The 13,532-nt window shown below is 39.7% G+C and overlaps 1 protein-coding gene across 7 annotated transcripts in view; it reads right to left on the bottom strand.

Moving 5' to 3' along the window:
• hectd1 (HECT domain containing 1) overlaps positions 1–13,532 on the bottom strand; it is a 51,828-nt gene that overhangs the window by 7,271 nt on the left and 31,025 nt on the right. For 2 of the 7 annotated variants that reach the window (XM_053632095.1, XM_053632096.1), the window contains exons 25-31: positions 4,632–5,375; positions 2,204–2,425; positions 1,789–1,967; positions 1,292–1,448; positions 778–1,000; positions 607–661; positions 117–299 (exon numbers count right to left, since the gene is read on the bottom strand). In XM_053632095.1, coding sequence (XP_053488070.1) covers positions 117–299; positions 607–661; positions 778–1,000; positions 1,292–1,448; positions 1,789–1,967; positions 2,204–2,425; positions 4,632–5,375 — 1,763 coding nt within the window. The remainder of the gene's footprint in view (positions 1–116; positions 300–606; positions 662–777; positions 1,001–1,291; positions 1,449–1,788; positions 1,968–2,203; positions 2,426–4,631; positions 5,376–13,532) is intronic. The other 5 variants (XM_053632097.1, XM_053632098.1, XM_053632099.1 and 2 more) reach the window with 5 other exon arrangements.

Genomic DNA, 13,532 nt, shown 5'->3' with positions numbered 1-13,532 from the left:
AACTGTAACAGGTGGCTACACAAGTGACAGTAAACTTATGAGAAGAACATATGCTAATACAGTGAAGGGAAACATAAAAAAACTTATATATATGCACATATGATGCCATTCTATACCTTGTATGCAGCTATGAGCTGCGAACAATTTCTGTTTTTCCTAATACTTTTATTAGTGCCGGTTAATTTCCAGTGGCGCAGGAAAGTTGAGTCTGCATTCTTCTGCATGTAGGTTATCAAGTCATTCTTTGGTAATTCATCTGTGCCAAGGTACTGTTCCACATGCTCTACAGACCAGCAACCCTACAACAGGAAGAACCAAATGTTGGTCTTTCCTGATTGTAAGTCTCACGCAATACACATGCATTACAACAGGCCTAACCACTAAAAGGACCGTGCAATTACCAAGATTAGTCACTAGGGTCATTATTTCTCCCCTTCAACACGCTCCTAGCTACAAGGTTAGTGATGACTGAGACAGTCTACTGACACCCACAGGAAATAAGTAACAGGCAGTTTTTAATGAGTTGGAGAGAACGAGCAAAAAAGAGATAAATAAGTGTTGTTGAGAGAGAGAAGAGGAGGAGGGCAGCAGGTAAAAACACATTACCATCTTCCCGCTTTCTTTCTCTTTGTCGGAGTCCTTCAACTCTCTGTACATTATCCTATAAAATAAGCATAGAGCTAATGTAAATGATAACACTGGATGTATAGGGTAACAACATGGTACACAAGCAATATTTTAAGGCAACACATATAGAAGGGTTAGTAAATAACTCACGTGTATGTCGGCTCCCAGATGCGTCGAAGCTTGTCGGATTTGATGCTGCCATTACAGGAGAGCTGCAGCAGCTTTTGTACATAGTAGAAAATGGTGGATTTGTAGTTGTTGAGCGGTAGCTCAACTTCCCGCGTGGTTCCCAGGCCTGCCACCTTCAAGATAAGAGCTAGATGGGGGGAGGGAGCACATTCTACTTCCTCTAGCACCTCTGAACGAGGTGTACCTGCACAAGTCAAAAAACCCATAATGAACTCAAACAATTCAATTACCTGTACCTAACACACAAAATTCTTTTTTTGTAATGAGCATCAAACCATGTTCACTCTGAGTTGATTTTCATGCTATATTTTTGAGCTCATGTATTTCACAATACATTACATTTTCAATTAGAAATGGCAGAATTTATATACAGAAGTGTATGTGGGCAATGGTGGAAGTCAAAGTGAGCTGTATTCAAGAAAGTACTTGAAAACAAAGATCAAGGCTGTAAATGGTACTATAAAAAGTGGGGTACCTGGTATAGGGATTTCCAGATCAGTGGTTTGCTGGACGTTGGTCCGGCCTGGTCTGGGGTCAAACGCAGGGACTAGAGCAGAAAACTGTCGTTTCAACACAAAGTCATCGTCCCACGTTCTACGCCGGCCCCCTTTAGTTTCATATTCCTCTTCCTCCTGCCAAGGTCACCATTAAACATCATAAAATTTACACACTGCCATTACGCTTCAGCAAACTACATAAACATGCAATACAGGGCTTTTCACCTCACCACAAGCATGCTTTTCACAGGAACCATGCTGACAGGAAATAACATTCATTTGTATAGAACAAATCAATCAAGACATTTCCCAATAGGAGAAAAAAAAAAGAAAAAAAAAGAAAAATGATCAACAAATGATAGTAAATTATATTTAAATGCAAAATATACTTCCATTACCACAAAAGAAAAACAAAATCTAACTTGACAACTAAGGAGTGGCACTGTACTTTTATCAAAACTACAACAAGTTTTACCCTATGTATATGAACGTGGTAACCAAGGTTGACCCTGGACCGTACCAGAACTTCCTCATACTCCTGGTCCTCCTGATTGTCGTCCTCGTTCTCGTCGTCATCATCGTCTGGTTCAGGCAAATCTTCCTCATCGTCCAGCTCTGCAAGCAATGTGTTTGCCCGACAGCTATCCAAGAAGTCTGTGAAAAAGATAACAAAAGAAAGAAAACAGGGAAAGGGAGAACGTTAAAAAAAAAAATCAAACTCCAAATTGAAGAAGCTGGAGAGAAGAACCATGCAATGAGATTGGTGAGAGGTAAATATCAAAATGAAGGCAGACAGCATCAAAATGGTGCACAACATAGATTGGGGATTAACGAGAGAAAGTGGCAGAAGAGGGACGTTTTGGTAGGTGAATAAATCTAGCATGGCCTACCATAAAGCGAAAACTCTGCCTCCTGACCTGTGTCGCTTTCACTAGACGTGGAGGTCAGGCTGGTCGTCAGCGTGTTACTGAGCAACTGGCCGACGGACAAACCTGTAGTGGCTGTGGCTACATTACTGCTGCTGGTTACTATGGAGGTGGACATTGTAACGGTGGAGGTGGTACCAGTGGTGGTAAGGTTAGGAAAGCTCTGTGCACCCATGAGAGGAGAGGCTGCAAAACACAAAAGCAATTTTGCTATTAGTTGAAAAAAAAAAAAAAAAAAAAAAAGAAAAGAAAAGAAAAAAAGCATGTAGTAGAGCCAAAACTGGTTAAGACAAGTATGCTTAAACTATAGCACTTTAAAAAAACAAACAAAAAAAACAAAGAAATGCAAGACAAAGATTTGCTATTAAGACCTCAACTTTAGAATCCTATAAAATATGCAAAAACTGATGCAGTTATACAATTATGTTGTGTTAGTTTATTTAAAATGTTGACACAAAGGCCCTAATTGAACTTGAATTTAAATGGTCTATCCCTGAAATGTCTATCCTTGTTTTTTGTACAGTGCAAAAAACAGTGTACACGTGTCACTATGGCAAATCCAAGGTCAGAATAAATACTAACCTTGTAGTAGGGGATTGGTTGTAACTGAATGAAATGTGCAACATCCCAAGTTTACAACAGAAGTCTCTGCGCATTGCACATCACTGCAGGTTTCCGCAAAAAATGCATGTGACTGTATTTGCATCATGATGCAAAGAAAGGGGTTTGTGGGTAAATGTAGATGAGCAAATGTACACACCTAAAATCGTAACGATTCATTTCGTAGGGCTGTGGGTCAAGAAAAATGCTGAGTGGTTGATCCTAACTAGAACTAGGACAAAAGTGAAACCAAGCAGTTTGAAGATTGTTTGGCAGTAGAGGGTAGACACTAGAGCAAACAATGGGGCAAACCCTTTAAAAATTTAACAAATACAGTCACATGTCCAAAACGTCACTTATTTCAGTCTTTTTCACTACCCTGACATGCTGCACTAGTGTAGTTCAGCAATAAAAATTGACAAATTTCCCCATCCATCTAGTTCCGCTAAACAAACTAGCGTTGTGTCTCAAATCACATACTTATACACTATTCAAGGCTGTTATCGAGTACCAACATGAACTGGTTTTCCTACTACAGTTACTGTGAGTTTTAAAAACCTCTCGTCACATTCAAACCTACCAAATGGTCTGTTTTGTCTAGCAAGCTAATGGGTATTCTAGATTAGTAAATACTTTTGAATGCAAGGTAAAAGTTTTCGATTTGAGATGCAGCCCATAACAACTATCATGACGACAGCAGAAAGTTTTGAGAGAGACTGAACTCATCAGTGTGTTTAAAATGTTTGTTTTTTTTTAAAATCGCGAAACATTTTACAGTTCGACTGATGGACAGGGATGTCTTCGCTCTGACATGCTATCTACTGAATGTCACCTTTGAAACCTTCTGGATATATACAAGATATGCAGGCAAGTGTGTGAAAAATGCCGCTACGTGTGTGAAACTCATGCACCATTACAAATTAGACCCCAAATCATACCATCCCAGTGTGGATTATTTTCCCATGACAACACTTCCCACTAGACTGATAAGTCAGTGCAAGGAATATTGCTTTGGTTTTAAATCACATTATTATATCTGTAACATGCGTATGTGTAATATGTTCAAAAGGTCCTATAATATAACTCTGGAATTGAAAAAAAAGTTGTGTGGTAAAGGCTTGGGGTTACAGATAAATCATATTGTCTATATGGGGTTATTTACACAAAAAGTTTGGGAAGCTATAATAAACGAACATGGAACTTGACTTAAGCTAGCAATTTAAGTCCAGTTCGATCTTACCGGCTTATCAAACCAATAGTAATATAATATGATCATAGATGTATGCATTTCATGAGCATTGTGCTATTCAATGTTTGCACAATGATTATGCATGGGCTTCAATAATTACACACTGCCAAACTAGCTTCATACATCTAATGGATGTTAGAAATGTAGTCAAGCATTTTTAGCCAAGGATTTGTGCTATGGCATCAAGCATTATCTTTTTAGTTACTTGCCAAGTATGTTGAAGTTGCCAGTTAGTGTGCTACACAGTTAGCTACAGAGTCAAAGCCACATTGTAGTCCAACAGCCCAGAAGGAAACAAGCTTGCAAATAAATCGTAAAATACTACAATTATTTGTATTAAATACAACATATCAATTAGCAACAAGTTGTCCCGCATCCCAACCATTACACCTCCCTATTATGTAGAAGTTGTCCAGCCAACATAGTGCAATTACTCAAGCATAGTCTAGTTTCTAACATCACTGGGGTATGGTGAAACATGTCTAAAATGTTAAGGAGCTCAAACCAATAATGCTAGCAGCCTGGCACGCCATGGCTACTCACCGGACGCAGCTGCAACGTTGCGGCCAATTGTGTTGGTATTGTTGTCACTGCTGCTGCGGCTCAGGTTCATGTTGTTGGTGGCGTTGGTGCGTGCCATGTTGGGAGCACGGCGCACGAAGGACTCCATGAGACTGGCCTCACGTGATGACAGGTTAGGCACACTGGCACTGGAACTCATAGGTGCACCAGCTGCAAGCAGTGAGCTGACTGAAAGGCGAGCACCAGTGCCTGGGCCCAGGGGCCTTTGGGACACCGCAGCCTTGCCAGATGAATCCGAGACGGAGCTGACATCGGGTGAACTGACGCTAACTGGTCCCACAGAGATGGCTGTTGATTCACTCTTGGGCTCAGCACTTTCGCCGGATGCAGAACCACCCTCGGCTGTGGAGAGAACCACAAGTGGCTCCTGTGCCTCCGTCCCCGTGGGTCCACCCCCCTCAAGTGTGCCCTGCTCAGACAGGCCCTCAAGCCTGCGAGCAGAGCCAAGGCCGACATCGCTGCATGCCGAGCTGCTGCTGCCCTTGCGACCAGAAGATGCTGATGATGGGCCACCCCTGTCCGGACAGTTGTTTTTGGCCAGGCTGCTCCAGGGAGTCGGCGGGCCTGCAACAGCGCACGAAACAGTTTTGGGTGATGGCGCCGACTCGGGGTCGTACCCCGGTGCTAACTTCAGGTCAAACTTCCCTTCCGCACCCATGCGGTAGGAGTTCGAGCCACCAGCATCCCAGGTGACATCAATCCAGCCTGGAAGAGGATGGGAAGGAGGGGGGTACATGAACAAGTGAGACCCAGTCAAGGGAACCGAGAAAGACAGCAGCGAGTCAAAGACGGCAGCACTGCTCGACACTACATCAGAGATCGAACACTAATCGATTTCAACCTCTTCCCCTTTACAATTCAACCAATTGTGAAATTTTCGAAGGGGAATGTTCAATGCTACATGGTGAAGTGTTGTCAGTGTCTACACATCTGAAGAGAATAAAAAGCATCTTAGGTCCAGGTGATGCAGTGGAGTCAGAAAATGAGGCAGAGAAAATGACAAAAAAAAAAAAAAAGCAATAGATGTGTGAAAAGCAAGCTAAAATTCCCTTTTCCATAAGGTACTAAAGACTATATTGCCAATCTTAAAAAGACTTGCAGTCCATTGAGACCTTGCAAAATGTGACTTCAGCATGCAGTAGGCTTAACTGATGGAGGCAAGAATACAACAAAGTGGATGATTGCATGAGTAGCAAAGAGAAGTGATAACTTAGGATGGGGGGAAGGGTAGGGTTGCAATAAAAAAAAAAACGCTAATTAATTTTAAAAAGGATGAATTGACAGTCTGAAGACGGGAAAGAGATTTCTTTCTGCTGAGTTGACGAGATAGAATAAATTGGTTTAAATAGAGGATGCTAGAAACAAGGGTGGGGTGATTACATAAATAAATGAATCACTGGTTCTCCCATAGCACAAGTAAGGTATACAGTGCCCTCCACTAATATTGGCACCCTTGGTAAATATGAGCAAAGGCTGTGAAAATTATTGTAACCTTTCGATCTTTTGTTAAAAAATAAATAAATCACAAAAATACTCTGCTCTCATGGATATCAAACAATTGCAAACAAAACTGGTTTATCTGTTAAATATAGGTGTGCAACAATTATTGGCACCCTTTTAGTCAATACTATGTGCTACCTCCCTTTGCCAAGATAACAGCTGAGTCTACTCCTATAATGCCTGATGAGGTTGGAAAATACATGGAAAGGGACCTGAGACCATTCCTCCATACAGAATCTTTCCAGATGCTTCAAATTTCGAGGTCCACACAGATGGACTCTCCTCTTCAGTTCACCCCACAGGTTTTCTATGGGTTTCAGTCAGGGTACTGGGGTGGCTATGGCAGGACCTTGATTTTGTGGTCAGTAAACAATTTTTGTGTTTATTTTGATGCATGTTTTGGATCATTGTCCTGCTGGAAGATCAAACCATGGCCCATTTTAAGCTTTCTGGCAGAGACGGTCAGGGTTTCATTTAATATCTATTGATATTTGACAGAGTCCATGATGCCATGTATCCTAACAAAATGTCCAGGTCCTCTGGCAGAAAAAAAGCCCCAAAACATTACAGAGCCACCATCATATTTAACTGTGGGCATGAGGTACTTTTCCATATGGCCATCTCTCTGTGTGTGCCAAAACCACCTTTGGTGTTTATTGCCAAAAAGCTCTATTTTGGTTTCATCTGACCATAGAATCCGATCCCATTTGAAGTTCCAGTAGTGTCTGGCAAACTGAAGACGCTAGAGATTGTTTTAGGATGAGAGTAGAGGCTTTTTTCTTGAAACCCTTCCAAACAACTTGCGATGTAGGTGATTTTGGATTGTAGTTTTGGAGACTTTCCAAGATGCAACTAACTTCTACAATTCTCCAGCTGTGATCCTTGGAGATTTTTTTGTCCTCTCGAACCATTCTCTTCAGTGTGTTGACAATACAGACACACGTCCTCTTCCAAGTTGATTCACAACATTTCCAGTTGCCTGGAACTTCTTAAATGTTGCCATGATAGTGGAAATGAGCATTTTCAATGCTTGTGCTATTTTCTTATAGCCACTTCACATTTTGTGAAGCTCAACAACCTTTTGCTGCACATCACAGATATATTCCTTGGTCTTACCCATTGTTATGAACGACTAAGGGAATTTGGCCTGTGTGTTACCTCATATTTATACCCCTGTGAAACAGGAAGCCATGGTTAAACAATTTCCTGTTCCTAGTCACCCAGGTATACTAATTTATTTATTTTTTTACATATCAATGGGAATATACTTCAAATATATTTCTCTCATATGAATTCATAGGGATGTCAATAATTGTTGCATACCTATATTTAAGACGGTTTTTTTTTTTTTTTTGGATAAACCTGTGTTGTGTTGGCAATTGTTTGACATCCATGAGAGCAGAGTATTTATTTTTTTAATTTTTAACAAAAGATCAAAAGGTTAAACAATGAACACAATTTCTTCCACAGCCTTCTTTACTCATATTTACCAAGGGTGCCAATATTAGTGGGGGGCACTATTACTACCAGTATACAACTCTCAGAAGCTCTCATTTCAGTGTGCCAGCCCCTACTGACTAACAGTCACAATTTCTAGGGAGGAGTCACCCACTACATTTTATACCCATGCAACCTACCAAGGTCCTTCAAAATGAGTATACTGCCTACTCAAGCAGGTGCACTGGTCAGACACTAGAGGTATAACGATACATAAAGCTCAATTTCGATACGATTCTGATACAACGATGCCTTGATTTTTTTTTGACACAGCAAACAAGCTTGTATACGCATCTTAGATATCCATTTTCATTTAATTAAAACATTCAACATTACATAACTCTATAATTAAACAACAACTGAAACTTAGTGACAGTTTAATCGATTCAGACTCTTAGCAGCAGATAAGTGAACAAAAGCCATTTACTAAAACGGAACAAAATTAACCCTGGCCCAACCTTCACTAGCATGACTTACAAGGGGGGCATGACTGAAGCACTGAGCTTTTCCCTTTCAGCTGTTAGCTAGGTGTGCTCTCAGATACACTTTGCTTTCAGTAGCCCTAGATCTACATTTGAATACTGCATTCTCCACTACCGAATATCAATTTCCCAATTGCTGTAGTGATTTATTTAGCCCAGATTAAATTAGCAAAGAAAGGCTGCCTGGATATGCATGTCGTGCAGCACACTGTCATATGTTTGCAGTATTAGCGCCGATGTACTATACACATTTGTCACACTGTAATATTTAATTCCTCCACTCATTGGGAATAAATGCTTAAAAGAAAGAAGTTTTTCACAAAAAATGTATTTTGGCATCACTCAATGGGATTTACAACCTTCTGTGTTGCCAGACAAGGTCACCTTGAAGACCCATTACCATAAAACTTGGTAAACAAGAATCCAAATTCACCAAAGGCCTAGGAGACAGAATAGAATCACTTAAAGCAAGTATGTGCAAGTCAGACAGCTGAAAACCACAGGCCCTTGTGCAAGCTAAAGCAACAACTATAATCCAATGTAAAAGGCACAGCTTATTTAAAGGTTCGTGTCTACCCAAGATATGAACAGCTAGCAGTCAACTGCTGCTGAGGAGTTGATAACCATAGGAATTAACATTCAAGTTTGATTTTGGCAAAACATTTAAATTCACAGAATCTTGTATTCACGTAATGTGCCCAGAGAATCTGCAAATATTAACAACCAGCTTAACTGAGGACACACACGTAGCGCTGTCTTCAGCGGCAAAAAAGGCACCCCACAGACATTTTGCCATTTAGCAGGGATGGAGCCAACAGACCCTCGAGGGCCAGTATAAAAGACCAGCAGCAAAATTGCCTCTTAATGAAAGAGTGCTAAGAGTTTAAACCACAGTGCCATCTGCCAGAGACTGGGCTCAGACTTGAGTTGTAAGAGTCGCATATTGCCTGACTCGTAACTTCACTTGGACAACAACAACTCGATTTGGATTCTGGATGGAGACTTTCCGAATGGATAACATCATGAACAAAATAGGAACACACGTGAAACTAGCCAAAAGTCTCTTCTCAAGCTGGTGCTCATGCTGTGTCACAGAGCAGTGTCTCACACTCCGAGAGCTCATGTATGCTTAGGAGAGCAGATAGAGCTTTCATCAGACACCCACATTAGTGTGTCTCTGAGTGACAGGGGAGACAGTGTACCTCGATTGATCAGCTTCAAATCATATAATATGCAAATTTACTGCATTAAATACTGCAAATATTAAACATTAAATACTGTATTTACTGCATTTTAATATACATATGCTGTCAAGTTTACATTGCTTATTTATTTCAAACAAATTTTGTGTTTTTTTATATATATAAATAAAATATACATTACACTTGTGTATTTCTGTGTACAAGTAGTTATTCCTGCTTATGCTCCACTGGTTATGCTGCTATTTATAATATTTTATTATTTTTGTTTTATTGAGCCAAAAGAATGCATCATTACACTCCTAATGATGTATTCTGGTCATGATTCGATTCACAATACTGGCTTCATGTTTCGTTTCCCAGAATATTTCGAACAAAATTATTCAGAGAAATTATTCTTTTTTTGGCCATTCAGGAAGACGTAATTTGCACATTCCATGAGCTGGGCCTTTTATGAACTTTTGTTGGAAACACTAAATGCAAAATCAACTGTGCCAGTAATTTATGGATGATTTATGAACATACACGCATGAATACAAAGTTCACTGACACAAAAGATAAACTTGGCCCATTTAAACAGTATAAAGTAATGGCATCACATTTAAGAGTTACAGGGAAAGTTATCCTTGGCTTGGATTTGTGTGGAGGCCCAGGGGAGCGTTGACACGTGGGATAGATCAAAATGTTAGTTTAAAAACAGGGGTTTTGTCCAAAGCAAATTTGAGTTAATAAAGAAGACTTAATATAGATATTCTCTGTTCTGAATGTTGACTGTGTATGGTAAAATGTCTTTTAATAAAATGTCTGAAATGCCCAGGATGTTTTTTTTAAATTCTAGAAAAGTCCCTACATCCGATAATGAGCTTTATCATGTCCAGCTGCAAAAACTGTGTCAGGGCTCCAGACTGAAACCAAATGGTCATGGCCATTTTTCACTGTTGGTGTGAATTTATTTTATTTTAATCTTTTTTTAAACAGACCTGTAGGTCTGTCCTTGTAACAATTTAAGTCCCAATTTTGGAACAATGTTGCATTTTCAACTTAGCTCGGTTCCCTTTCATAAGGCAACATTTAAAAGTGTACCAAAAAGTGTTTATGCAAGTAAACTGTCCTCTCACTGGTCAGTGTGTGCCTGTTTATATTCCGGAGTTCCGCTCCTAACATATAAAATATATGTATAGATAAAATATATATATAAATTATTTTAAATACACACACGCATACACACACACACACACACACACACACACATACACACACACACACATATATATTATATATATATATATAAAAAGAGACCAAATTTCAATGAGGCATTTTACCTTGTCTTCATTCCAAGTTAAACCACGATTCATGCTGCGAGCCATTAGCAAAAACAAACATGCTTTTTACACAACACAGTTCCCATCATGCTCTGCTATACAGATTGGTTCGTTGGTCCACTGGGTCAGATTACTTTCTCAACACAAGCGAACCACTCCAGAGTTTGTTTACAATCAGGCCGAGACCACCTGAACTGATTGTTTTGGTGTGAAACCGTGAGAGATTGCCATGCTTTTATATGTCTCACCGAACCAAAGGAGAAAACAGCAGGTTACAAAACAAATGCTCCAAACGAGCCAGGTGTGAAAACGGCAATTCTACACATCCAGTCATTCTCCTGCCGTTCATGAAGTTCAAACCCGAGATACTTCCTCTCGGACTTCCCCTCTATGGAGTCATTGTGGACACAATGAAAAGCAAAACTGGGCACAAATGGCCTCAGCCTCCTTTATGACTGACAGAGGCACAAATGTGTCTATGAAGGAGTGCTAGATTATTTATTCGCAGCTAATCAGAATGGGCAAACCCGTTAACATCCTGATTGGGCATATTGAGGACCAGCATGCCAGTTCCAAGATAATGGAATTTAAAGTTATCATAGTTGAAATAATGAGAATAAAATGTTTACTCAATGGATATTGTATGTCATAACTAAACAATTCATCCTAATAAATAAATGGATTTATTTATATCAATAATAAAGTTAAAAGTAAATTAAAACATTTGGTTGAATAATGTTTTATTATAAACAAATTTGTTCTTTTTATTTATGTCATCGATGCAGCAACAAAAGATGCATTCTTTGGTCTTGGGCCACAGAGCAAAAAATTAGCTAGTACTACCAAATTAATGCACCAGTACCACCCTCTCAAATGTTAGTCTGGAGGCCTGCATGTGATGAATATGACTGAAGTGCTAGGTGCAATAAATGCACCACCAAAATAAAACTCACTGACAAAATAAGTTTTATCATTTAAGCAATACTGCATGAGCAAGTTTGCTGCTGTGATGAATAACAATATATTCAATGTACTGAATATACCTGGCAAACAGAGCCAGCTTTATGAACAAGAAATTAATATCAAGTAACTGACAGACATGTTTATTTTTGTTTTGTAAAAGAAATAATTTTCCAAAGAAGCCTCAGCTGGATAGGGCACTGGTGCTTCACCCTAAAATACAGCCATAAAAGGTTAGTTTGGACAGCAGGTGTGCTATGTATCTAGCCTGAGAGCAAATGGTGATACATTTATTTTGTTTTTGTTATGTTATGTTTTCAATACATGCAAGACTTATTTAACACATACACTGTGTTTAGTTTTTAACATTTACTGGGGATGTGCTACCCGGTATATTGTGCACTGCAGTGTTTACTGTAGAAAAACATAGCACTGTTTTACTTTTGTACAATAAAAATGCCTACAGCAAACAACATTTATCTTCAGTAAAGTGGATGACTAAAGACCTGACTCAGACTTGCAGCTCAGAGACTTGACAGGGACTTGCAAAAAGTGACTTTTGTGTCTCATATATGCAGCTTCAGCCAAAGAGCCACCACAAGATGGACATCACTAAAGCACCTCATAGCCATAGTGTGTAGTCTCAGCTAGTATGCTGGGCCACTGACTGACCAGAATCTAAGCTTGCGCTCAACTTGATGATCGATTAGAGAGGTGCTGGTGCTCTCCTGTCTGCCCCCTGAACGTTAAGTAGTCTAAAAGGTGCATCACAAATCACATACTTATGCAAAATTCTATGCCATTTTGCAGTACATTCCAGATGAAGTAGTGCACTTCGAGTACTGAGATGATGCACTTATAAAACCGGAAAAAAACAACAACCACGAAGTGTGGAATGTTGGACACTTCATGCACTCAACGGTTGCAGCTTTGCTTACGTAGAGGAAGGGGGAGGAGCTACCAGACACTGAAGCTGGCTCAAATTTGCTCAGAATCAAAAAGTTGGGCATAAAAGGCAACACTGACAAAAAGTAAAATGAAGAAACTCATTTTTGTTGACCGAGTATTCTGCTAAAGTTAGCGGCGTTGCATTATGTGCATTTGACGTCATTTGCCATAGATTGGGAAACGGCTTGTACTTCCGGTTAGTAAAAAACCATTAGTGTTCTATTTGAGACGATACTACCCTTCTAAAACTCATACACTAGGTGGTAGAGTGCATGTGAGTGTATAGTGTATAATACGTCATTTGGGACACAACTTAAGGCAATAAAGGGAAAAGGGGTAAAGAATTGTCACCGTCCTCCTCAAAGCAGCCCTCGGCTTGAAAGATTGATCCGCTGGCAAGTTGTTTCAAGAGTATAAGTGAGAAGAGATAGTTGAAAGACAGGGTAAGGTTGCACCAGGGAATTAAATGGTCAACGACTAACTCTCTCCCATTGCTCATGTCTTAACCGCCATCCACCAGAGGCTGGTTTATCAACATAAGAGCTTCTGAGGATTATGGAAAGGCGTACCCACAGCGAGATAGCAAAACTGATTTCAGATTAGTCTTCTTCAATTGGTTGCAGTCTCATGCCTGCATTTAGCAGTGCAGATTAGATATTTTAAGACATCCTCTTAGCCAGGCTGGATTAATTCAGCTCTACCCTGTTCACCTACATCATGGTCGGTTTTGCTCAGGAAGCTCCACAACATATAAAAATGCATTTGATGATCACAATTTATTTTTCTTTAAATAAACTGGTGCCATTGACTCTGCAGTATGTAAGCCATTCCTAAATATCCTGTACAATATTCAGTTTGGTGAAAACATTTACTAATGCCACAAACCATGCCCAGAATTGCTGTAAATCTACATTTTTTTGGGGCATGTTGGTATGTTTTATTATGTAAAAAACA

The sequence above is a fragment of the Ictalurus furcatus genome, chromosome 9 (genome assembly GCF_023375685.1).
Source record: "Ictalurus furcatus strain D&B chromosome 9, Billie_1.0, whole genome shotgun sequence".
Classification (NCBI taxonomy): domain Eukaryota; kingdom Metazoa; phylum Chordata; class Actinopteri; order Siluriformes; family Ictaluridae; genus Ictalurus; species Ictalurus furcatus.
The sequence above is the reverse complement of the archived record's forward strand: the minus strand, read 5'-3'. Positions and strand labels throughout refer to the sequence as shown.